The sequence below is a fragment of the Telmatherina bonti genome (genome assembly GCF_933228915.1).
Source record: "Telmatherina bonti genome assembly, chromosome: 7".
NCBI classification, from domain to species: domain Eukaryota; kingdom Metazoa; phylum Chordata; class Actinopteri; order Atheriniformes; family Telmatherinidae; genus Telmatherina; species Telmatherina bonti.
This window is the reverse complement of record NC_136625.1, coordinates 7,688,289-7,714,088: the sequence shown is the minus strand read 5'-3', so window position 1 is coordinate 7,714,088 and position 25,800 is coordinate 7,688,289. Positions and strand designations below refer to the sequence as shown.

The 25,800-nt window shown below is 41.5% G+C and overlaps 1 protein-coding gene across 1 annotated transcript in view; it reads right to left on the bottom strand.

Annotated features, from left to right (window-relative positions):
* Window positions 1-19,750, bottom strand: part of myo10 (myosin X) — a 170,150-nt gene extending 150,400 nt beyond the window's left edge. The window contains exon 1 of the mRNA XM_079243723.1: window positions 19,422-19,750. Coding sequence (XP_079099849.1) covers window positions 19,422-19,442 — 21 coding nt within the window. The 5' untranslated portion in view covers window positions 19,443-19,750. The remainder of the gene's footprint in view (window positions 1-19,421) is intronic.
* Window positions 19,751-25,800: the final 6,050 nt, after the last annotated feature.

The window sequence follows — 25,800 nt, the reverse complement described above, 5'->3', positions numbered from 1 at the left end:
TTCACCAGTCAGAGCCCTGGTGCTGTGCACTGCCCCCTTGTGGTGGACGCCAGTATTTAATTTTAATTAATTAATTTATTTTCATATTTACACACGTGCAAACTGAAAATAGCTGCTTTCATGTTTCTGAGAGAAAAGAAACACCCTTAGAAGCTACAAGCTTGTAAAACAAGGGTGCTAATAGACCACCCGATACATAGTGTAGCATTGTCTCAATGTTAAGTATTGAATGTTGTGGCTGCAGCATGCTTGCATTGTTTACAGCGAGTACACACACACACACGTAGCTGAACGAAAGCGTACACAGCAAGTATATCCCAGCCTTAGAAAACCTTTACAAAGTGAATTTAGCATATTATGGGACCATAATTTACACCTGTCAACAGATTACATGGGTATAGCAGAGGCTATACGTATATGTATGTAAAAAAAAAAAAAAAATTATATAAATAATGTTGACCTGTCTGAAGGATACATCAGATCAGTCTCATACTGGACAAGTTTACTAGAAACGGCTATGACACCATACTAATATACAGTATAATAAAAAAAAAGACATTATAAAACCATCCCCAACAACTGCAACAGTAAAAAAAAAAAAAAACTGTCTGGGTTGTGTTTACTGAAGCTGTATTGATGACAAATGAGAGCAACTGTTCCCCCACCTTCAGATTTCCATCAACAAACAACCTTTAAATATTTACCCGCCGGCGTTTTGATGAATTCCTGATGACAACCAGCTTTTGTTTCCCTCAACTTCCTGAACATCGACGAGCACTTGAGTCACTGGGTCTCATTAACCATTCAGTAGTTCTCATTATGCTGTTCTAGTAACTTGCCAAGATAACCAACTCTCCATTCACACGATACCAAGAGTCACATTATTGATATGAATAATGGTCCTGACCACAACATGCATTCAGCATTTAGAGGAAACCAAACTGAGGAACAAAGGCAGACTTGAATACGTGTTTAGCAGCCTGCAAGTCATTTTCTTTGGGGTTTTCACATGAGTATGAAAACCTTTCAGATGAATGGTCTAACTGTGTAAAAGTCACTTTTGCTGTGCGGTAACGGCACTAAAACAATTCCTTGAAGAAAGGAACAAGTAAAGGAGCAGTTTTAGGCACCAACAACAAAGACACGAGTTATACTGAGCATGTGAACAAACTGCACGTGAATAAACAGAGAATATGTTGCAGACCGATGCAGGACAGAGATGCATACTGAGCCCAAACCGCACTCTGTAATTACAGGCTGAAGATAATCAAAGAAACAATGTGCTGCGAATCCATTCATACAGAGAAAGCAGATGTTAAAACAGGTCCTGAGGGTCAGATGTGGAAACGTCTCGACTCCCCCTGAATATCTGACAGGAGGTGGGTGGGGTTGGAGTGGAGGCTGATGGAGGAAACAGGTGCCTTTGCAGCTCAGATATGAACTTTTAAATAAGCCCAACTTCTCCTGGCAGCTCAGATATTAACTTTAACGCTGGATTTTTACACAATGCTTCACAATTCTCCCTCCTGCTGCAGGACAGTAAAACCTTACAATTCACCTATTTACAGCTTACACAGCTCAATGTTTTACTTGAGCAAAAGTGCATCAATATTTACTTTCATGTTGTGCAAAAATACAGTTTATCTGCAGCCAAGGCAGCTACAGTTGTCATGCAGTGGAAGTGGCGTGCATCAGAGTTATCATAACTAGCTGTTAGAGCTGTAAATGGCACCCAAACATGCATCCAAGCTGTGATTGTGGCTAAATATTCATGTGACGTGGCTCACTCAGTCACATAATTACATGTAAACAGATCTGTGATGCTGTCAACACACAGTCCTGTTGCGTCCTCACGCAGTCGGAGCAACGAAACGTCAAGAAACACAAGAACCAGCTTGGCGATCCGGTCCAGACACCTGCACGCTGCGACCTTTTGGCACCTGCAGTTCTTCGTCATCTAAAGAGCCGAGCGTCTTTGAACTGGCTGCTGATGCCGAGACAGCACCTGGCTGCTGGCCGCGCTACAGATGGCTGGGAAGACGCTTCCCAAGTTCGTGTTTCAAGGCAGCCACATGAAACAACAACAGGGCGAAAAGAAGCGTCCAACCCTTTGACTGGAACATAAACACACTTATCCTGAGCAACAAAAATAAAAAAAGGTGAATATAGTCAGAGATCTGAAGACACGCTTTGAAAGCAAATAACTTCAAATGGAGGAAATTCTAACTTTTCCTTTCCAGACTCAAGTCTTTGTCGACGTTCTTCTGGTTTTTCAGCAGGAATTTCTCTCTTCTATGTGGCGGCCATTTTGGCTGGTTAAAGTTTGTCCAGATGTGCAGAAAGTTGAAAACTCGCCGTCATTCGGCTTGTTGGAACCGTTTGTCTGGAAGTTAAACCCTGAAAGCGAGACGGAGTTGTGTCTTTCTAAATGAGGCTGCTTTTGGTTTGCAGAACAAAGTGACTGAATCCCACAAACCCAGGCTGTAATCTCCACCATGCTTACTGGGCAGCTTCCCTTTTCCTCCTCACACAGTCAGACATGCAACATCCACACTAAAAGCCTGTTTGTTTGCCATTTCTGGTCAGGCATTTTTAGAGGGGGCCTCCATGGTCCCAAAAGGGTAACAGCTGCTTTAACAAAAAAAAAAAGGGACATTTTTGATTTGTCTGGAAGTTTTGAAACTTTTAAAAGAAAATGATGTAAAAATCTGCATTTAAATCCAGTTAAGTAGCTTCATGGTTTTACTGGTTCAGGTTCTCCGTTCATTTTTGTTGTTTTACTGAAAATTCAACCAAACTAATTTCAAATGATAAGATTCTGGTGTAATAATAGTAATAATGATATGAATAACTAGAAAAGCACGGACCTTCGCCAGCAGCTCGTTTCCACACCATGTAATAGTTCTACGTTTATTTCAGAAGCACTATAAGAGTCAGGGATGAGCAAAACGACCTTTTAGCATTTTAAATCCCAAAACCTTCCCAGAACTAACACCCTGCATGCTGGAATTACAGGAAAAATGTTGAAAGTACCAGAGAGTAGACAGAAAGCATCTGAAAGCTAACACTGACTGCAACTAGAGTCCTCCATCTTCCACTCACTTCTACAACCAAGTGATGTGCTTCGTTTGGCTTTCAGCTTCTCTGGAACAACGTCTGGTTCTCTGCATTTCCAGCTTAAATAGCTCACCATGATATGGAAGATTAGAGTATTTGCTGGCGTGTATCTTTGGGAGGTGAGCTCACCTTTAAAATGTCACCAGTATTTGCATCTCGTCTCCCACTTGGAACCAGTCAGGATACACTTTACAGGTTTCTGGAAGCTAAGTCAGACCACAGGAAGCCAAACTCGCAATCAAATTAAGCTTTTATTTTCCTGTTTGAGCAGATTAACAAAAAGCAGGATCAGCGTTTGGCGAAACACTATAAAAGAGCCTTTAATGTGTAAGAATGTCATTTTAAAACATGTAATTTCAGATAAAATCACAGTAAAATGTGGCGAATCGTTTCCTAAATGTCCTGACTGAGACGTACGAGTCGTGAGAAGCATGCTCTCGCAGAGCAAACGAACTGAAACTAACTAAAGTTTGAAGACTCTTCAACTTTCTGCAGACGTGCAGCTTCAGATCAACAAAGACCCGATGCTGAACTAACTGGGTTTAGACCAGTTTCCACCACTAAACACCACTCAAGCCAGAAAAGAAGGAAATGACCAAACTTTAGTCACTAAAGCCCACCTGACCTACTTTCTCCTGCTCTGTGTGTGTGTGTGTGTGTGTGTGTGTGTGTGCGTGTGTGTGTGTGTGTGCGTGCATGAGGAAGTGTGTGAAACCACGAGAGAGTCATTTGTGCATGTTTTGTATTGTTTATACAAGTGTGTGTGAGAGTGGCCAAAAATGTGAATGCATACAATTACAAGCAGTGTGTGCTTTGAAGGAGGATTGTGTGTGTGTGTGTGTGTGTGTGTGTGTTGCTGGCTGGCTGCAGAGGCCAGAGGTGGCATGTGTTACCCAGCTGTGGTCTCCTGGCATTGCTCTGCAGACCTGTAGCACAGGGAACGGTGGGAATATAAATACTGTCTTCCCTTCTCAGACTTTCTTCTGACATAAACAACAGACGCCTTGTTGGAGAAAACGCTCAGTTTCAGCTCCAGAAACTAGAGCAGTAGCTCAGCGTGTCCTGAAAACATCAGCAGGCGTTTACTCGTGCTGCTGGTCCACACTGAACCCAAACAACTGGCGGATCATACTGGAAAGTCTCCCAGACTCCAGGAGGGAGCTGTGAGCAACATCTGCAGCTAAGCATCAGTTACGGATAAAAACTACACACCTTTCATTATGTAATCACTAAAGAGCCACTGCTGCACTGGTCAACACACCAGTTTCAGCTTCATTCCTACTGGTTTGAGCAAGATCCCTCAGCCTAACTGGATCTGAGAGACACACACACCCTTACAGTCCTGCAAGGCTGCAGCCTGTAAAAAGTTAGATCACGATGTGATGTTATACTGACGGATGGGAAATTTGCTTTTCCTGCAGTTTGAGCCAGTAAAGCAAATCCAACCCAGTAAAAACGTCTTCGTGGCTTCATTCCAGCCATGGAGGAGCATTACTTCTCTTTTCACACACACACAGAATCTTCTGATTGCTTGTCGATCCTTCGCTGCTCCTGACTGGACATTAATGTCAACCTAAGCTCTCTAATTGGTGGAACGTTTGACAGGAAGTGCACTTCTTCATTATTTACAGATCTACATGGAGGTCTCTAAGCAACAAAGTAGTGATGTTTAGTCTTTTTTATAATGAAAATGTGATAAATAATGGTGTTATCATGGATTTACCACACAGTCTCTGAATAAACACAATATTTTGAGGCATCCTGGATGGGATAGAAATGTCTGGAAAACATCTTTAGACCACCTGAAGGGTCAGATATCCATCACAATTCACCCCACAGAGTCACTGTTGCTGAGAAACTGATGCATATATAAGCAATGGCGCTCATAGACGCTGATATCGTGCTGATATCGCGCTGATATCGCGCTGATATCGTGCTGATATCGTGCTGAAGTTTAAGGGTTAAGGGATTCTGCATAATTACAGGAATGACTTGAGTTTTCATGTTTAATGACAAACTCAAAGGTTCAAAGTGGTTTTGTGAACTATGAACACATCTTTTATGTATTATAGTTTTACACGTAATGGAGCAAACAGCTAGCTAGAAATGGAGGTGGGTCATTTCAACAAAGAGGTGATGAGGCTTCATACTCGCTGTGCTCTTCAGACTCCAAGTCCAGACGGATGCCACAAGTTCTTCAGAAAAACCACTGAAGGAAACTCCTCTTCTAAAGTATAAGAGATTGCACTGACATTTGCTCTAATCAGGCCAGTAGTTCATCATTTGTACTTATTTAATGCAGTCAAAGCAGTGTTTTTTTTTTTTATCTGAGAGGAGTCAAAGTAAAATGCGTCTCTGCTCTGGTGTGGTTTACACAACCCAAACCACCAGATTCAAGTCAATCCAAAGTCGATGAGACCAAACAGATTAACTGTTTCAAACTTTCACATGCAGCTTTGCTTTAAATAATCCAGTTGTTTTCTGGCATCATGGCCTTCTGCGTTTCTGTTCTGGTGAAACTATCTGGTTAAACTTTAGTTTAGGAAACAAAGCACAAATTCTTCAGGTATTAAGTCCGTCTGAAGCAGCCTGACCCTCTCAACTCCTGAGATAACTTTGTTTGCTCCATCGTGGCGTGTTTGCTCAGATCTGTGTGAGAAAGGCGAGATTCTCAGACCTGCTTCAACCCAACAGCATCTAACTTCTTCTAATGACTTTATGGCTTTTTTGGAAAAGTTTCAAGACATTAAGTGCAATTGCAGCGTTGATCTACGATGCTGATGGCTTGGCCCGTTGGGAACTGGGTTAAGTGGTGACGTGAGGCCAGCATTTGTGTAAATAAACTATAAGACTATTTATCACAGTTGACTTTAAAGTGTGTTTAAATTCCTGCATTTCTCGCAGATTAATGAACAAATTGGCCTCTGGGCTGAATCTAACTCAACAGATTAGGTTGCAGACTGTAATAGACAGACTCCCTACAGCTGCTACACAATGTCAGGTTTTAAGTGTGCATATTTTGTCAGATCAGAAAACCTCTGAAATGCAGAGTAGGACTGTACGATGTGCCTTGATGCTAGCAGGTTCCTGTTCAGGTTCAGCTGAAGGCAACCAGAGTTTAAAGCAACAGACATCTTTTCCTCAACAGAAGGTAACAAAAGTCATCACATGCACCGAGACTAAAGCAGAGACTCGCTCAAGTCGTGAAATACAACAAAATATGTCACCAGTTATGCTGATGACACGCAAATCTACATAACCATCTCACCAGGAGACTTTAGTCCAATCCAAGCTCTGATCATCAGGGCTGCTACAACTCTCAGCTGGCCTTGCCTTACAACAGCAGCTGCTTTAAGAATGAAGCATCCAAACTAGATGGCATGATAACGGCGAGGAAGAAGAGGAGCCAGGTGAACATCTCTGAGCTGCCAATGGAGGAGTCAGTGTGAGCAGGTTTTCTTCAGAGCAACTGAAGCAAATAAACACAATGAATCATCTGTTTATCATCTGTGATAGATGAGTTTACCCACATCAGTCACTATCTGGGAAAATCATTTAATGGACGGCAATAAATACTTTGGTACTTTAACCAAAAGTATTTGGTTAAAGTGGAGAAATGCTAAATATTGTATATATGTAAAACAGCACTGTGTTTTACTTGAGTAATACGTGATCAAATTTAAAGTAGAAAGAGTACAGAAACATCCATCCCATCAGGGGAAAAGCATTAGAGCAGCAGCTACATGGACCACGTTGAGTCCGGACTCGCTTGCAGGTTAAGTGCTTCCAACTTTTTATAGACGTCAGTATTTAGAAGTGAACCTGATATCTGAGGAGAGATGCTCCAACCGCATTTTAGCTCCATAGAAAAATCAATCAGCCACATTAAATCGGATCATTAATGACCCAACGTTTCAGCGTTCCCTGATATCGCAAATAAAAAATAAAAACAAAGTGCGATGTACCGTAAAGTGCTTGGAGTGGTCCTGAGAGGAGAGGAGTGGCATGAGGCTCATTACTGGAAATGGATGTTTGGCTTTTCAGGTTGGGCCTCGCCAGCACTTGCTGTGCTGTGTTTGTGTGGACGGAAGGGGTGGGGTTGGGGGGGGGGGGGGGGGGGGGGGTTCCAGGAAGCTGCATTTAGCTTTAGATCAGATAAACCTCCTTCTACATCTCAGATCTGATCAGAAACAGAGGTGGCTCGCAGAGATGTCCAACAACCATCATCCAGATAATGTTTTGGTGTGGTCTCAGCCCAAGCCACTTCGGCCGTCACCATCAGGTAGACGTGTTACACCCCCCCCAACATGAAAATGGAGGAAGGACTTAAATGATCATTTCTTTTTGTTTTTCTTTTTTACATCCATTTTTATTACCTGGAGGTCGAAAAAGCTGAACATCTTTTGGATAAAGATTTCTGCATCAACATGCAGGTGTCCTGAACAAAACACCTATTTTTCATAAATATTGCAAATAATTGCTGGAAACACATCAGTTACAGTGAAACAAAGACTCAACACTGTTTGAAAATGAGGATTATTTTGTATTTTTGAGAAACTGGTCATCCAAAGAGCTGAATCACAGGATTCAATTGTGAATGTTAGACTTTTGTCTCCATGCAAAACATCACACATGTAGCTCTGTGACAAACAAATGATAAAGTCTTAAAACAAACACATGACCCCGTTACAGCTGCAGCGGCGGAGGAAAACCATCCTGCTTCCAGGCAAGTTCAGCTTGATTCAGAAAGTTTAGTTTTTAAGATGCTGAACTTGTTTTTCTCATGGTTTCTGATAACCTGGACTCCCAGTTAGAGATGGAAGAAATATCGGAATATTTTGTGTGACAATATTATATCAATATTCAAAAGCACTGTTTTATCAAACTGATCTTTATTGATGAGGCAGATTTTTATTTCTTATCCCTAGCGACAAATCTAGCAGCTTTTACTGGAGTTATTAGAGACTTTTCTGGTGTTTTGGCGACTGACTTGAAGGCACATATTGTTCTGCAGTTACTGTAAGGAAGGAGCAGCGGGAGCCTCTCCCGTCCTAAAGCACTCCCAGGCGGCCAGTCTCAGTCGGCTCCGGCTGCAGGTCAATGTAGAATAACTGCAGTAGGTTGTGGAAGTTCACCTAAACATAGTTTATACCATTGTCTGTGACAACTGGCTGCATTATTTTCCTATACATAGTTCGGCAAGTTAAACACTATTGTAATATTCCTCCGTTACGGGGCGTTACCATGGCAACGCGTTAACCAGCTGGTTCAGATCAGCCGTCTTTTAACAGGTGAATGAGAGAAACGCGCTGCAGCCTGACAGCGGTTGTTTGGTATAAAACGTACATCCAGCCCAACGTAAAATAGTTCCTATATAAGCGGTAAAAGTGGATTAAACAACTCGGAACCGTACATTAGACGGTTATAATGCACAGCACGGAGTCTAGAACACCACGACGCGCAGAGATGTTTATAAATACTGGATAACCCTGTTAAATAATCGAGATCTCAATTTCAGTCCAAATAATCGTGATTATAATTTTTGTCATAATTGAGAAGCCCTAGATCTTCTGTTCTTATTCAGTAAGTTGCTGCCAAACATGCAGCGGCATTCAGTGTTTACTCGTAAAAAAAAAAAAAAATTACAATATATTGTCTTGCTTGTAGTATCCTCATATGTTGCAATATATGGTATTGCGGCTGGTATTATGATACATATTGTATCTCCAGATTCTTGCCGATACACACCTTCCAGTAGCCACAACGTGAAACTTAAAAGAGCACTTAAAGCTTCTACAGCGGTAAGTCAGATCTGATTAAACTTGTGTTTTCGGCCATGTTGGTCTGGTGTGAGGGTTAGCAATCCAATTCTGTCAACCAACACCAGGAGGCGTAAGAGAAGCTGCAGGAACTTATGGTTGGACTTGATTGGCCAGCGAGGCAGAAGTGGTCTTCATCAAAAACCAATGAAGGATCCCAAACATTTTCAGCCAGTCTCACCGTGCAGCTTGGAGCTCCAAACCCAGACACAACTATATCAACCTGAAGGAAACGGTGACAAACGCTTATTTCAGGAAGCTGCAGGTAATTTACAACAATTTACACAATTTCAACAGAAAATCATGTCTAACCTTTCAACTTTGGAACTTTTTAAGACTGATGTGCGACCGTGGTCTAACTTTACGGCACCCTGTATGATCCGACACCTGCCTTCAGACATGCCTTTAAGGCTTTTTCTTCTGCTCCTCCAGGGAATGAGGAGAAGTGGAAAATCACTTCCTTCATGCAGCTGTTTCCATTAAATTACTGCAGCAGTTTGTCAGTCAGGTGATGCCAAGAATGGTTATTTTGCAGACCAGGTGTGTGTGTGTGTTGCACAAATATATGAGCATGACATGTGTAAAGTGTCTTTAGGTATGCGTGAACCATAAATTAAAATACATTACAGTTGACAAGCATATTACACAACAGCTTCGCAGCGTGAGGCTGACAAATCACAGACACAAATCCTGACTTGTCCTGGAGAAACCCTCTGTACATTCCAGATCCCATCCGAACAGGATTGTCTGGTTTGGTTTTACGTTTCCTTTCAATTTAGTTCTCATTTTGTTCAGAAAATTCACAACAAAGGAGCCGTTCCAAACAAAAAGCCCAGATTGAATAAGAGGTATTTGTCCAGTCTGGTTTAACTTTAGCTGCTTCCTGCAGCACGCCGACATCCTGTCAGGGAAAATAAGCCAAGCCGGGTTGGATCCAGATCTTCCATGCCAACTTTTAATTGACCATTTTATCAGCAGGGAACCACGACTCCACGGGATGCTGAAGGATTAGTGTCAGCTCAGCAACGTGGACTAAAACCGATTTTACTGGATACTGCCTCTGCAGCCAACCAGCCACCAAATGACCCCATGAGCACGGTTTCACTGTAGAGCTGTAAAATATATAAATCCGGCCAATGACATGAGATCAAGAGGACTGACGGTTTTTAACATCATATTAATGGAGTTTCCACTTTGTTACACAGTGATGAGGTGATTAAGAAGTCAGAGAAGGTAATGAACCACAGCTAAAACACCTTCCTAACATTGTTAGACGTTGCTACAAGCTGCCATATGTTTGATATTGTGTCAATAAAGTATCATTAAAGTTATTAAACACCAAAAATAGCAAAAACTTGGTAGTTTTACTCTTCTACTTCTGATGTTTCAGACAGTTGCAATCTACTTTACAGCTGCATTACTGCTTCGAGCCGGTGTCAAAGCATGGAAGTGAACTCTGACCTCAGCACTGCCCCCTAGTGGATGTACTAACTGAACAACCATGGCAACGTAAAAACATAGAAATATGAGGGCGGCGACGCAGGATGTTTAAAATGGACGTCCATATTTACGTACACAATCTTTCTTGTTGACATCGGTGTGGCTGTTCTCAGTTCCTTCACTAATAATCCCAGTTGTGGTTAAAACTGTGCATCTTTACAGCCTTGTAAAGACGTGGGAATAGATGTCTGCTCGCCATGATGTGTTCAGATGTGCAAACATGGAGGCAGTTGGACCGAGCGAGAGGTTAGGAAGCATCAGGATCCAGAGGAATGCTCACATCTATCCGGCAGGAAGTCAAGCCTTGCTAAAAAAAGCACAGGAGGAAGGAATGAGGAGGGCAAAGCGGGAGGAAGAGGGAAATAAGGACGTGGTAAGACGGTGAGTTCCTGCAGAGGCGTAGTGTCTTTAACATGCATAGCTGGAATAAAAAGCTTCAAATCTCTCAAAAGAAATGATTTTCCTGTAGCTGATGATATCAAAGCCTGTTCTGGCCTGAGGACCGGCTTTTCTTCCGTAACACCCTGAGCTTATCTCTTGGTGGCAAACTGAGGATAGTAAGGTAACAAGTGTTGCTGTAATTGTCAGAAGCGGATTGAAAGACGGCACAATAAACCGGCATGTCCCGTTTAAACGAGGAAATGAGCAGAAGCTGCCAGGACGCTTTAGGAGGTTAAGCAGGTTAAACAGTTCATAGTGAGAGGAAGAATAAAAGAAGACGACTTTAAACCTCATCCTTGAATCCTAATCTTCACACTGATTTGTTTGTAGTCAAAACACATGTACGCGATCTGCAGCACACAATGGCCGACCTTCCCATCCAGAAGGTCTGCTGTTGTGGCATCCAAATCAAAGATTAACCCACAAACCGGGGCCACAAAGCAGCTGTGGGGGGGGGGAAAAAAACAACTAAGAATGCTCCGTAACACCATTCTGTAGATAAGGTCAAAAATGTCTAATCCGACTGTCACACAGGACAGCTCCTGCTGGGTGGACGTAAAGTGCTCCTTCTCAGCATCTTTGGCTTCACAGTTCACAGGAAAGCATCACAGTTCAATGTTTAACTGCATGCAAAAAGCCGAAGATGGCATCAGCTGATGCAGCGATCTACTTTAACACCGTGGCTTACATCTGAGAGTGAGAACAACACAAGCAAGAAATCAAACAGTTGAAGGGATCTTAGAAATTAAGTTAATCTTAAAGGTGTTTGGATTGTATTAGGGAGCAACACTGGCCAAAAGTAAGACAAAAAAAGATTCTGTTTTTTTTTTTTTTTTAATTTTTAATTTTTAATTTTTTAAAATAAAAAAAAAAACAATAAATAAAATAAAAAAATTTTAAAAAGACAAAAAAAGCTTCAATTTTACTTTGTCTTTAAGCAGAGCTCCCTAAAATAAACAAATAGATAAATAAAACCATTGATCTATTTAGCCAGTTAGCATTTTAATAAGTACTTTTCATAACCCCCCCCCCTGTTTCTCACGTTTGACCAAACAGAAAGAGAAAAAAAAATCATCATAAAGTTTTCAGAACTTCAAAGATTCCTGTTTATTGATGTAAACTTTCTTTTTATTCCCTGGAACTTTTACTGAAGCTCATTTCTTTATTATACACTTCAGGAACCGGACTTTGTTCTTATCTTATGAAATGGTTTTGAGCAGTAGATCTGCAGACTCTCAGAGATATTTGGCATCACTTTAGGTGCAAACTTTGCTCTAATTCCTCTGAATTACAATCTGATGTTGTCCTTTGGTCCTTAATGGACACCAGAAAGCAGAAAACTAAACAATAAAAATGTTTATCTTATAATAAATGGTATATCCCTAAAAATGTTTGGTAATTTTTATTTTACATTTTGTTAAAAGGGACAAATAAAGACCTCATATTACCTTATTGGACTTCTCTCATCTTTTCATGGGTAGAGTCTGAATAGGTTAAATCCCATCATTTTTCCTGACCAGTTTCAAATTAATCTGTTTTTCTTTTTGTTGTTGTTTATTTTGTTGTGCATCATTCAAGCACAAAAAGCCCTTAAATCAGACAAAGACTCAGCATTTTGTCTAAACTTAGCTGGTTAATCAAAGAACCTGTTTTAAATGCATTTTTTTTCTTAATTTCTTTAGTTTCATGTTTGAAAAACAGCAGAAACAGACAGAAAAACAGGATTTCAGCAGCAACAAGGTGATTCCCTGTTATAGCTGGAAACTCGGCATATCCCAGCATGGAGGCAGAAACTGGACAAAAGAAGAACAGTTGTGCTATGAATTCTCCCCACATCCTGGACCTCAGCATTTCTGAAGCAGGATGGGATGTGAGAACAGAGCAAAGAACTTTGGAAAGTCCTTTAAGGGTCCTGGAGAAGTATGAAGGCACTCAAAGAAAAGACAGAAAGCTTCTCAGAGGGTTTAGACTTGGCATGAAGTATTCTGGAGCGACATTTATGTAGGCATGTTTACAAGAACCACTTCCTGTTTTACAGTTTTATCTAGAAAAAGCTTGTTGTGTATTTTATATCCCAAATTATGCTTTAAATCTCACGTTCTCACCAGCAGCCTGATAAGCTGCTCATTAAAACTGGCAACCTAAATGCGAACTATGCAACCATCTCACTGGTGCAGCTGGTGGACGGGGATAAAACAGCGTTCCAGTCTGGGTCCTGGTCTGGACCTGCAGGCCTCAGACTTCACTTCCCACAGTCCCAGTTGCCCCTCTGCCGTCTTTACCAGTTCAGCAGTGAAACCAGTTTAGGATGGAGTGCAGGCAGCTCTGGCTCGCATCCAGAGCGAGTGTCTGAGTAGATGTTATTTTAGCAGCGAGTGAGCCCCCCCCCCCCCCTCCCCCTCCCTTCCTGTACACATTAAAATGAAGTGGGAAATAAGATCTCAACCCTTCGCCTTGTATATGAGGCTGTGGAAATGTATATTTTTGGTCCAAATTTAACAGAAAGTTTGCAGAAGCAGAGGCAGGAGTGGAGGGTTCAGCTCCAGACAGACATGCTAACACAACATGGACACTTTGTCTCTACCTAGCAGCTTAAATGGACTTATTTTAGACTCTTCCACTTTTATATATAAAGCCAATCTCCACACCATCAAGTCAACTCTGGTTTCAGTTCATTGCAGCTAGCAAGGCCATGAACAGGACACATGTCTGTGACTCGGATTCTTCGAACTCTAAGCACCCTGATGATCTTTTCAGTGATTCAAACAAACTGAGAAAAGTGCAGGAATTCAGCTGGACGTGTAACGGAGTTGTTCTACAAGGACAACACGGTTCGGGGAGGCCTTCTGCAGCGCCCAAACATCGAATCTGCAAGCTGTTTAAATTCCTTCCAGCTCCCTCTGGCTGCTCCACAAGTGTCAAGTTTCAGCATTAACACAAGCCAAGGAGAACCAGGGGGAGGGAAGGGAAACAGTCAGCCTCCTCTGGCTGAAGGCATCATTAAAACTTAGCCGTATAGGAAAAGAGCTTGTTGTGGTGGGCCGATTAACATCCATGATAGGGCTGTTACGTTTTATGGTCGTAATGAGAAATCCAGGCAGCTCAGGCTTTCAGGGCACAAAAAGTAAAAGTTGAAAAGATTCAGGACTGGTTTCAGGAACCGGCTTAACGGCCGAACGTGGGATTTTATCAGAGTTATGACGTGAAAGCTCTCAAACTTCATCTGCCACCGGCAGAATTCATCACGTTTGCTGATCTTTTGTCCTCCGTGGTTTGTTTGTCTGACAGTGAAACAGCAACAGAGCTCTGCCAACCAGTTATTTAAAGACCCGAAACTTTCAGCCGTCTTTTATCTCCAGTTACATTATTTTCTTCATGGTCGTGACGCGCTGGGGTCTGTTGCTGATGTCATGGAGACGCATCACCAATTCATCACCAGCTGAAAGAATCAACCCATGTAACCTTCATTTAACCCTTTATTGCACACGTTTTGATGGTACAGACTGAAAACTATTTAACATTTTATGACTGATTTTGAGCCATTTTTATTGCCAAAATACCCAGAATTCCAAGATACTTTTCATTGCTCCGGTCAGCGATCGCCAACTGTGGTTCCTGTTGATGCATCTACCAAAAAACTGCTGGTCATTCCCCAGCACATCCTACATGGATGGACTTGTAGGATGTGCTGGTGAAGGACGGACTCCTGTAAAGAGAGAAACTCTCAGTCATAGTTGCTTAACACCAAACACACAGAGCAAAAACCATATTAAAAAAAATGATGAAAAAGTGGCTTACAGCAACAGAAAGATTGGTCAAGAAGGGTCTTAATGGTTCCATACTTCCATAGTTTTCCATGCATGGCCATGAAGAAACTCGTCAGAAGCAACAAATAGATCCAGATGTCAGAAAACTGAATGACTGGCCTCTCAGCTGGGGCAGCCAGGTCAAGTCCTCAAGAGCTACTGTCCTGTAACTTTTGCACCCATTCCTTCTCCAACTTGAATAAAGTGGCTGAATGCCCTCATCAGCATGTCATTCAGCTCTGGATCACGAGTCAGACGTTTGATTCAGATGTGGTGGAGAAGGGTTGCAGGGTAGTAGATCTCCAGGACTGGACTAGTCCACTCTGCTGTAAACCATCGCAGAGCTCAAGTTTTTAAAAACATGAAATGCATGAAATCACATCAGCTTAGAAAATACTGAAACTCACATGTTCATTACCCAAAAGTGCACCATTGTCTGTGAAGTGCTTAACAACTGAATGGAAACCTTTTCCAGGACTGTGGAAATGCTTTCCATCGCCACACCTGACCTCCTTGTAAGTCTATGTAGCCAACGAAACACTGGGAACGCATGGAAAGAAAGTCTCATCAAGTGGAAACTGTATGGAGACCATAAGCAGACATGTAAAGGTGTCTAAACCTTTGTCTCCTGGAGAAAAATGTTAGAGTTTTTGAGCTTTTAACATTGTGTGCTCAGAACAGACATAGATATCGGGGTTGGCAACTCTGGACCTCAAGGAAACAAATGGAAGCATGTTTTTTATTCTCCTAAACACTCGTGAAGAAGCCGGCAAGACAGATGCAGAACATCTGCACACCGTCATCAGATCAGAAAATAAGGAAACCCCATTAAACATGGTAAAAAGCTGGTTGTTGTGAACAGAAAGAATAAAAACCACCTTGGCTGTTTCAGCTCGTTGCTGCCAGATAAACAAGCAGTTAACAGTGTTATCACTATAAACCCACGCCTGAGGCAGAGCTGCTCTCTGATTGGCTGACAGGTGAAGCCTACCTCGTTCCACACCTTCCAGTTCAAATAAAAACAGCTCTGTAACTGTCCGACAGGCTGAACCGCCTGACTCTACTGAGTCAACACACACACACTCACACACACCATAGCCAAACACAAAGCACGTCTTGCTGTTGGAGAACCATCAGATCCTCTGCTGACTTTTCATTGGACACCATAAACCTGGATACCGGCCAATCACTGACTAGGATTACTTTCCCATGAAGTGTGTCATTTGGTGAAAAGTGAAGGAAACCTGCCTGGTCCTGTCTGCTGAGCTTTCACACAAGTGAAACAGTTTCTCATGAAACTTTTTGACCCAACATGAAGCCTCATGTCTTCATTTCATTTCATTTGTAAAGTAAAACAAAAATCACGTCAGTGTTGATTCAAGCGAACTCTTATCGCAGGTTTAAAGCTCATTCAAAGCGAAGAATCATGTGGTTTGGTTGTAAACAATATGAACTGATCCAGATATTTTCCTAAACAGTGTCAATCAGAACACAGCAAACGTGAGCTCATCTGAACAGGTGAAAAGTCATATTTCTCTACTCAACTACTTTTCTATTTACTCTGATTCTGACTGGACAGGAAAACAGTCATGTTTCAAGAAAAAGGCCCAGTGATGAAAAAGTGCAGTCTGGATTTGTGCTTCCATTCTATTTATAGTTGCCGGGCTGAATCTGGTCCAGGCTGTTTTGGCTGCAGTTCAGTAATTAGAGATGAGAAACCTCCTGCTGAGGGATGTGTCACCGTCCACACGTTCATGTCTCTAAAGTTAGGAACAATGCACTCCTGTTTAGCTCTTCAACAACATTCCACTGAAGCGGTGAGAAAATTTTCTCCTGGCTAGGATTTCCATTTTATTTTCTCAATACACTTCGAACATTACAGGCATGATGTGGAGAAAGTGACGCAGACTTCAAACATGCTGCATTTAGGCTGCACATGCTGTCACACACCCTGCCAATGACCCTGCCATCTTTAAAAAAAAAAAAGATGAATACTGATTAATTGTATCTGATTTAATTAAATGAATATTGATTCATAAAACAATTAGTTTTTTGTTTTTTTTATACATTTCCCTTTCCAGTGGCAACAGTGTCTGTATGGGATTTACCGATCCTCAGCAATATCTTAGCATATGCAAACGGCAAGGTTAACAGCGTCACTTCCATCCAAAATCTTCTTTCTCTCAGATTACGTCAAATTTTATTTATTTTTTATTATTGGATTACATTCACCTGAAAACTATTTAGAAGCTTATTATTTCCCACGTTAGCAGTTAACTTTATGACTGTGAGCCGTAACATTAGCATCTAAAGCTAAGAATATCGGCTTTAACCTTTTAACTTTCACACAAACAAAAAGACCAGAGAAAAATGTTTCTGTTTGTCTGTTTTTTTATTTTGTTCTTTTTTGGGGGGGACAAGAATAAACAAAATAAATGCTTCTCATCAAATGGTTGAGAAAATTCAAGAATTAAAGAAATTCATCAAAGTCACTACAAATTTACCTCTACCAAAAGGCAGAACAGAACCTTAAAGAGTTAACATTAGCAGCTAATGCTAAGACCGTGGGCTCTCACATTAGCAGTAAACGTCAAGACCAACCTTTATGATATTCAACAAACACAAAAGTTTTTAAAATCACAGGAAGAGATGTCACCACACACGTACATACTTCAAAATAAATCTGATAATAGATTGGTACATGTAGACAATCTGTCATTAGAAGCTAATGCTAAGTCTATGGGGTTTAACATTAGCAGCTAATGCTACATCTATGGGCTTTAACATTAGCAACTAATGCTAAGACTATGGGCTTTAACATTAGCAGCTAATGCTACGTCTATGGACTTTAACATTAGCAGCTAATGCTAATAATATGGGCTTTAACCCATAGTTAACAATGATCTTTTCAGAAGAGCATGTACGTCTATCGAATCAGATTATTAGTCGTGATTTTAACGCTGATGTAAACGGGCTCAGAGTCTTTAATATTCAAGCTAAACTGGTGTCACATAATTATCTGTAAATTAATCCAAATAGAATTTAATCTAATCAGTCATGAATCGAATCAAGCAGTTTCCAATTAACTTGAATCAGGTAATAAGTGGTGATTCTCAGAATGATTATCTATTGCATCAATTTATTTTTGTACTGTTACCAAACCTGTGATTTGCATGGTTGGGATTATTAGTAGTGTATAAAACCATAAGAAAGCAGATTATTTATGTGCCATGATGCTTTGTGAGTCTGAGTTTGTACAGATAGAAGACCATCAGTCATTCAGATGCCTTCTCGAAATGAATATGAAACACTCCAGTTTCCCTCACAGTTCTTCTCAAACTGTAACCACTGACACCGCTTTACTTCATCATCCGATGCCCTTTTGCGTAAAGACTGGGCTCTTTGTTTCAGCTGCGATTAGCTGGCAGATATAAAGGCAAGCAGGCTGACATTTGAGACTATTGTGCGTGCCTGAGAAATATTCCCTCTCTCAGGCTCGGGGAGAGCTGAACCGCCAGATGTACGCTTCGCTCGTCATGAGGTCCAGGAGGAGAAACTCTGAAACCGTGGGGTGTTTGTTTTACTCAGCCTGAGCAATCACACCCGCACCTATGCACTCCCCGAGTGCAACGACCTTTGACCCTTCATTCCTCTGAAAACCCCACTGGGTTTTCAAACAGCACCAATGAGAGCATGCGATCTTTCAGCCAGGAAGGCAGAGCGGCTGGTAACTGTTGGGTCTGTCTGTTTCACCTCAAACCTGAAGAGAAACTGGTTTTAAATGACTGGAGTAACGTCGGCTGCAGGGATGACACACTTCTGCTGCCAGTTCCTGACGGACGTGGTCCCAGTGAGGTGTGGAAACCAGTGTTGGAAATGAAATCAACCACAGAGCCGACATGTTTAACTAGTTCAAACGGTCAGACTTTCACATTGTGGTTGTTTGGAGGAATGAAGCAACACATGGTGGCGAACTGAAGAACCCCAGCGGCTTCCTCCAGAACTCACCAGTTTTACCTTTACTTTTAGTTTTCAACCACAAAGCAGAAAAGGTTGAGGTTATTCTGTCATGAGAGTTTTAGTTTCTTTCTAAAACTAAGAAAATAACATGAAAACTTCGCTGATTAAACCAAAAACTTCCATTGTCTTTGAGAAAACCCACCTGAGAGGTGGAAAAAGAGGGAAGTGTTACAGAAACAAACTAAAGAGCAGCTTTGTGACGGAACAAAGTTCTGGTCCATCCAACACACAGCTGCGGTCTGCTGGTCCAAAACTCCCCTTCAGAAGCACCTTTAGTCTATTTATAGTTTTACAGGACTATTTTTTTCTTCTGAGGAAACCAGAAAAGAGGTGCGGAAATACCACAGACCCACTGGGACCCAGTGGGACCCAGTCTAACCCCAGCGTGACCAGAAACGTCCTGTGATAGTGCATGGGTGTGACCCTGCAGCACCAACCAGGAGATGTTCCCTGACTTCTGAGAGTAAATAAAGAACTTTATGACTAATTTTTGCCCTTGCAGGCTGGTAAAGCAGCTCTGTCCACCTCATGGTGTCCTCACACACTTTATTTGCATGTTAAAGCAGATGAAGCCACTTCTGCAGCTCTATCTGATGGTTTATATATGTGTCACAACTCTGGCTGGGTTTTCCACTTCTGCATGAAGGTCACAGCTTTTTGGCTTTTCTCTGTTTCGTGTTAAAGTTGTGAGTGGTGCCTCATGCTGCAGCTCTCTTACCTCTGTGAAGAAGTTGTCCATTGGCCTCCTTAGTTTAATCCACGAGGATTTACAGTATGGAAAGCGCGCGTCCAGACAATCCCACTCATGTGTTGTTAGTGCGCTTCCACGCCAAAGAAGAAACCAAAAGAATCCTCCAGAAGAAGCAGCAGATCCACAGTTTCAGTGCATCATCTTCCTCCTGACAGGCTGCAGCAGGAGAGTCACCAGGAGCTCCAACTGGACATGTACTCTTTGTTTCCAGGACTTTTCATCCACAAGGAACACCAAGAGTCCCCCAAAGAACAACAAAAAGAAACTTCTGATAGTTCCCGTGTGTCTCCCTTCTGCGTCTGTCACGCGTGGATCTGCAGCCGGTTGGTTCACTGTGGAGCGAAACGTTGCAGGAGAGCTGAGTCAAAGACACGCCGGTGGAAGTTTGGAGACTGGTGGACAATAATCCTGGAGCTCCTCCTCCTCCTCCTGCTGTCTGTCTCACTGACTCCTCCTGCTGTCAACATGTGGACCAGAGACATCCTGATGACTCACGTCCTCTGTTTGCAGCAGCAAGGAATATAAAATAAAATAAAATAAAATAACGTGGAGGCCCTGGTCCAGTCCTCGTGTCTATATTTCGCCTCCCAGATTCAGATTTAGGTATTCGTGGGTTTCCTCAGCTTTCTGAGGCTCTTTCAAAGCTTCTCGTTGTGTTCTGACGTCTTTTTCAGCCATTTTTGGCCCAGTCCTCCTGCCACGCCATGCATGCATGCAGAGGAGAGTTTTACATGATGTAACAGCATATTTAAAAAAAAAAAAAAGCTGAATAAATAAATAAACAGACCTTAAATAAACTATGATCCAAAATAATTTAAAACAGGCAACATGTCGTCAACAAATAACAAATACCAAATGACAATAAAAGTATTACAATAAACAGTATACTAATATCCAGATACTATTCTATTCTATTCTATTCTACAGTCATTCAGCAGACACTTTTATCCAAAGCGACTTACATATGAGAGTGAGAACAACACAAGCAGGAAGTCAAACAGTAGAGGACATGGTAGGAAGGTGCTGGTGGACTGTCCAGTTGGACGCCAGTCCTACATGAAGTGGAATATAGCGATACTAAGTGTTTTATCTGTTGGAAAGTTGGAGAACTTAGCCCAGTTCTTTGCAACAAACTTTATAGTATTAATTAGTCTTTTTATAACATAGGTGATATTATGAGGTGGGAAGGGAGTAAACAAAGATAAATAAATAAAAAGCCTGTAGCACTTCATGGACCAGTCTGGTTTCAGTGTTCATCAGGAGCAGTGGGGTAAGAAGGAAGCCGTTAAACACCGACGAGTCTGAAGTCTCTGGAAGACAGAAATTCCTGTCCCTGTCTGCTGATTCCCTGTCTGCTGTCCCCGCATGCAGGCAGAAACCAGACACAAAATCCAGCGAAGACCTGAACCAGGACCTGAGATGTGGATCTGGATCTTCAGCTGATCTACTGAAGGCTGAACCCTCATCAGAAATGGTCTCCATGGAAACATCAGAAGAACCAGAACATTGTTTCCACAGTTTACAGTGGTGATTCTGCAGCGTCAGAAGAAGCAGAGCAGCTTGTTTATGAAGCTGACCTGAAGCTGAGCTGGAGATTAAAACAGGAAATCACTGAAAAATGTTTTTATACTCAAATGAAATCTTGTCAGTAAATATTTCGGAGGACATCCAGATGTCTCCGGCTTTGGATGAACCAGCTGGGACTGGTCAAACAGCTCGGTTAGCTAGTTAGAGGATCTCTGATGTCACGTCGTCATCAGTTTCCTGGAGCAAACCATTAAAACCAGTGCAGATGTGTTGGTGGCGACCACAACGATGACTCAGCGCCGTGAGATGGAAGTCCTGCAGCTGCTGCTAAAAGAACCACGAGTTCACCTGGTTCTGATCCACTTCTGTTTAAACTTTTCCCCTTTGCTTCCCAGTAGCCTAAAAACTGGAACATTTATAGAAAATATGAATAATTTATGCCATAAAAACACTGGTGGTTTGGTTCCAGCAGCTTTTTATGTTTAAGACGCCAGGATGCTGATTGTTGACTGGATTAAAATGGGATAACAGTTAGCTGGATGGGAACTGGTCTGTTTACTGGGATTTTACTGGGAGCTCTAATGAGATCCAAACCCAGGACTTGGAGCAGAGCGGTGGTCTGGATCATTAAGATAAAGAGTCAGAAATTCAAACTTTAACATTCCAGCTGTAGGTGATCAACATGTGATGTTAACATCTGTGTGTGTTTGTCAGGTTTTCCACTCCAAACCATTAAACCCACCATGTGACCCCTGGCCCTTGCTAACTCCAACCCTGAGGCCCCCATTGTCTAAAACTGGACCTGCCTGCAACCATCTGACCCTCAGACTCACCGTGTGTTTGGATTTTAGGGATATTTATAACTAATAAATATGAATTATTGTAATGAATTTAGTCTTTGTCGTGCTGTTAGAAAGACTTCAATGAAAAAGCTGCAGGAGGTTCAGATTTTCTTTCTTTGCCTGACTGCTTGTACTTATATCGCCTCCGAAGGGCCTCGGCTAGCGCTCGTGTTTCCACCCAGACACCTCGTCTGCACTGCTCTGGGCTAAATCTGAACTTGTAGACATAAAAACCACAATGTTGGACACGGTGGACGATCCCATGACTCTCAGCAGCTGCATAAAGACTGGAAACACAATGCGAGGAGACGGTGAATGTGCAATAATCCGTCCTCATGGTGGAGATAGTGGGGGGTGAGCTTGACGTCTGAGGTTAAAGGACTGTAAATAAGACGTGGCATCTGTCCTGATGATGGGGGCCGGTCGCTGTGGAGCCGCCTGGAGGTGAGTAACTGGATGGTTTGGTGGAGCTCTGAGCTCTCTGAGTGTTTCTAGTTTAGTTCTGATTCACTTTATCACAGCTGGCTTTTGCATAATGTTCACATATGGTACAACGATCTGGTCGAGGTTCAACTCTGCAGCTGCATCGTTAAACACCAGTAACACCAGTAACACCAGTTCCTGCAGCTCCCAAACGGCCTGATAGGTTGAGGAAAGAAGGAGATCAGCTCTGATATGGGTTTAGAATATGAATTCAGTGCCATATAAAGATACTAATGTTTTAACTAATTGTTGGGGTTATTATTGGGGGGTTATGGTGGTGGTGGGGGTGTTGTGCTATCAGACGGTATAAAAAGATGTTTCTATTTGGAGTTTTCATGTTATTTTTGGAAAAAGCCGCCATACAGGGGTGGATTTTCCTCTTCATAATGTTCTTCCTGATTGATCTGGTATTGTTGTCTGAGGCAGACAGCAGGTCTGCATGTTCAGACCAATCAGAGTCCCACTTCAGCAAATACATCTACAGATCTGTTATCATCTCCACATATAATCTCCTTCCACAGGTCACCTGGCTGGATAATGTCACCTCCGCCATGCTTGACCTGTAATTAGTGCCCATTAACAGAGGTGAGGTTGCAGTCATTCCTTGTAGCAACAGTTTTTAAGCCCCTGGGGACTCGGGGTCAAACTGTATTTAAAGGGAGCAGTGAGCTCCGCCCACCTTTTCAAACCCACATTAACCTGATTGCTGCTCCGCCTCCAGCCTCAACCTTTGCTCTCAAAGATTTCTGGCCGTTGACATGAAGGTGCTGATTTGGAGTCAAAGGCTATTCCTTGTTGTGACACTAAAAGCTCAAACTGTTTGGTGTTCTTTGGTCCAGTGGAGCCACCATCCTCAATGACAAGATGCGACTCTGATCGATGATTTTACAGAATTAATAGTGTTTAAATGCAAAATTCCTGCAATAAGTTGTTCCAAAAAGAAAAAAGGCAGAAATATAAAAACACTAATAAAACTTTTCAGTCACTTGGTTAAACGTTAAGCATAAAGTAGCAGATATGTTCACATTCAGCTGGTGTTTTCCTGCAGAAGGAGCCACAGAAAACATGCAGATAACCAGCGAATAAAAGCGTGTTCTTAATCTGTCATCAAACATAAAATAAAATAAAATAAAATAAAATAAAATAAAATAAAATAAATAAGAACCAACATAACAAGGAACATTCGTACCTCCTGACAACATTTGGCCCAGGAAAACCAGTTAACCCACTGGAAATGCACCAACGACCCACTTTTGGGTCGGAACCCACCAGTTGAAAATCACTGTTTCCTCTAATTTCATTGAACATTTTTCTGTTTTTGTGGACTTGTTTTTAAATCAAATTCAGACTGAACTGTAATATCATGATAATGTTGGGAAACTGATATAAAAACTCATGTTTCCATATAAAAAACTCATTCAAAGGAATTCAGATCAAATCTTATGAATATAAATCCCTGCAGAAAATATAAACCAGTTATATATCATAAAATATAAAATGCAACATTTTCATACCATGAAATGATTACAATTTATATTTTTAAAAACAAACATTGTATAAAATTATTTCTGTTTGCTCTAATTAGATTCAAATCATTTTATATTTTAAAATACAGTAAAGATATTTGATGATCTTTTTATTTTAATTCTCTAATACTGTACACATTATATTTAGTACCTGCAGTTTCTGAGACCTTTTGGATCATTTTCTGTATATAAAGAAAAACTTCATCCAGACGCCTGTTGTCTGCCTCCTGGTGGATACTTTAGGTACTACAATAAAAAGCTGTACATTTATTTATTTATTATTTACATCTTGTGACAGGGGCAAATGTTTAGTCCATAACTTATTGGGCTTGAAAAACTTGAACAAAATATAAAAATGTCTGACTTTTATAGTTTCTGTTAATAAGAATCTGAATAGGAAGTAAACAAAAGTTTTGCACCTGTTTATACATTAGCAATGATTTTTTTTTTTTAGTTTATTATTATATATTATTACATTTGTATCCTAACATGTTGCTAACATAAATAAAACTACACTTTTTAATTTAGTGATGTATACTTGATTGAATTTGGTTAAATTACAGTAAGTTTAGTTTATTGCAGGAGAGATGAGTTCAGGGAGGATTAGCTTCAGTTTAGTTTTGCTGATCAATATTTTAAAAGATGAAATCCCGTTTTGGGGAAGAAATGTCACCAAACTGGCCTTTGAGGTGACCCCACCTGAACTGTCCGTAGTAAAACCACTGATTACCTCCACCTAAGTAGAGGTTATGTTTTCCCTGGAGTTGGTTTGATAAACTTTTCGGAAATCTCTGTGATGGAAGAAGGATTTTGGGAGCGATCTGGATCATAGTCTGATTCCAGGATGGAAGGGTAACGTTATCTTTAGAGCTTCTAACTCAACAATGCCCAGAATCACTAAACTCCCCAACCTTCCCTCAGCTTGACGTCTGAGGGTTTGTTTCCAGGTTAAAGGACTGTAAATAAGACGTGGCATCTGTCCTGATGATGGGGGCCGGTCGCTGTGGAGCCGCCTGGAGGTGAGTAACTGGATGGTTTGGTGGAGCTCTGAGCTCTCTGAGTGTTTCTAGTTTAGTTCTGATTCACTTTATCACAGCTGGCTTTTGCATAATGTTCACATATGGTACAACGATCTGGTCGAGGTTCAACTCTGCAGCTGCATCGTTAAACACCAGTAACACCAGTAACACCAGTTCCTGCAGCTCCCAAACGGCCTGATAGGTTGAGGAAAGAAGGAGATCAGCTCTGATATGGGTTTAGAATATGAATTCAGTGCCATATAAAGATACTAATGTTTTAACTAATTGTTTTTACACTTTTGTGGCCGAATAAGTGCAAATATTGTTGTTGCATTTATAGTTAATTAAAACAAACATGTTGTTTTACTAAGTTTGATCAAACTCACGTCAGATACAGCGACAGAGTGAGATTTATAGTTTAGTAGGAAAAATCTGACCCCTCAGTGACATTTCTGATGCTCCATCTGATTCCCGTGTCTTTGGGCTGATTCGGGTTGACGGCTGACTTTTAAGGCTTGACTCGCTGCCAGCTTCTCCCCAAAGCAGGAGGAGGAAGCCAAACATTTCCTGTGACCATTTCAGACTCGTCTTTAAGATGTTAGATAGCGAGACCAGGAAATTCTTCTGTCTTTCAGGACAGAGACCTGAACAGACTTCCTCAAAGCGGAGTCATGCTGCACTGAAACCTGCTGGATGCCGTGTGAAACGTAAAAGAAACAGAAGATGCGGGAAAGATGAAGAGGATTAGCTGGACTAATCTCTGTTCAGAGAGAAAATGAGGAGTTTCCCGGCTGAGATGAGACGTTTCTGATCCTCCTGCAACTATCTGGATGTTCAGCTGCTTGGTTTTCATCATCTGTACAGAAGATCGATACGTAGATGGACGGACAATATCAATATTTTTCATGTCGATACCATACGATGAGTCTATGGTACTTTTTCTTTGATA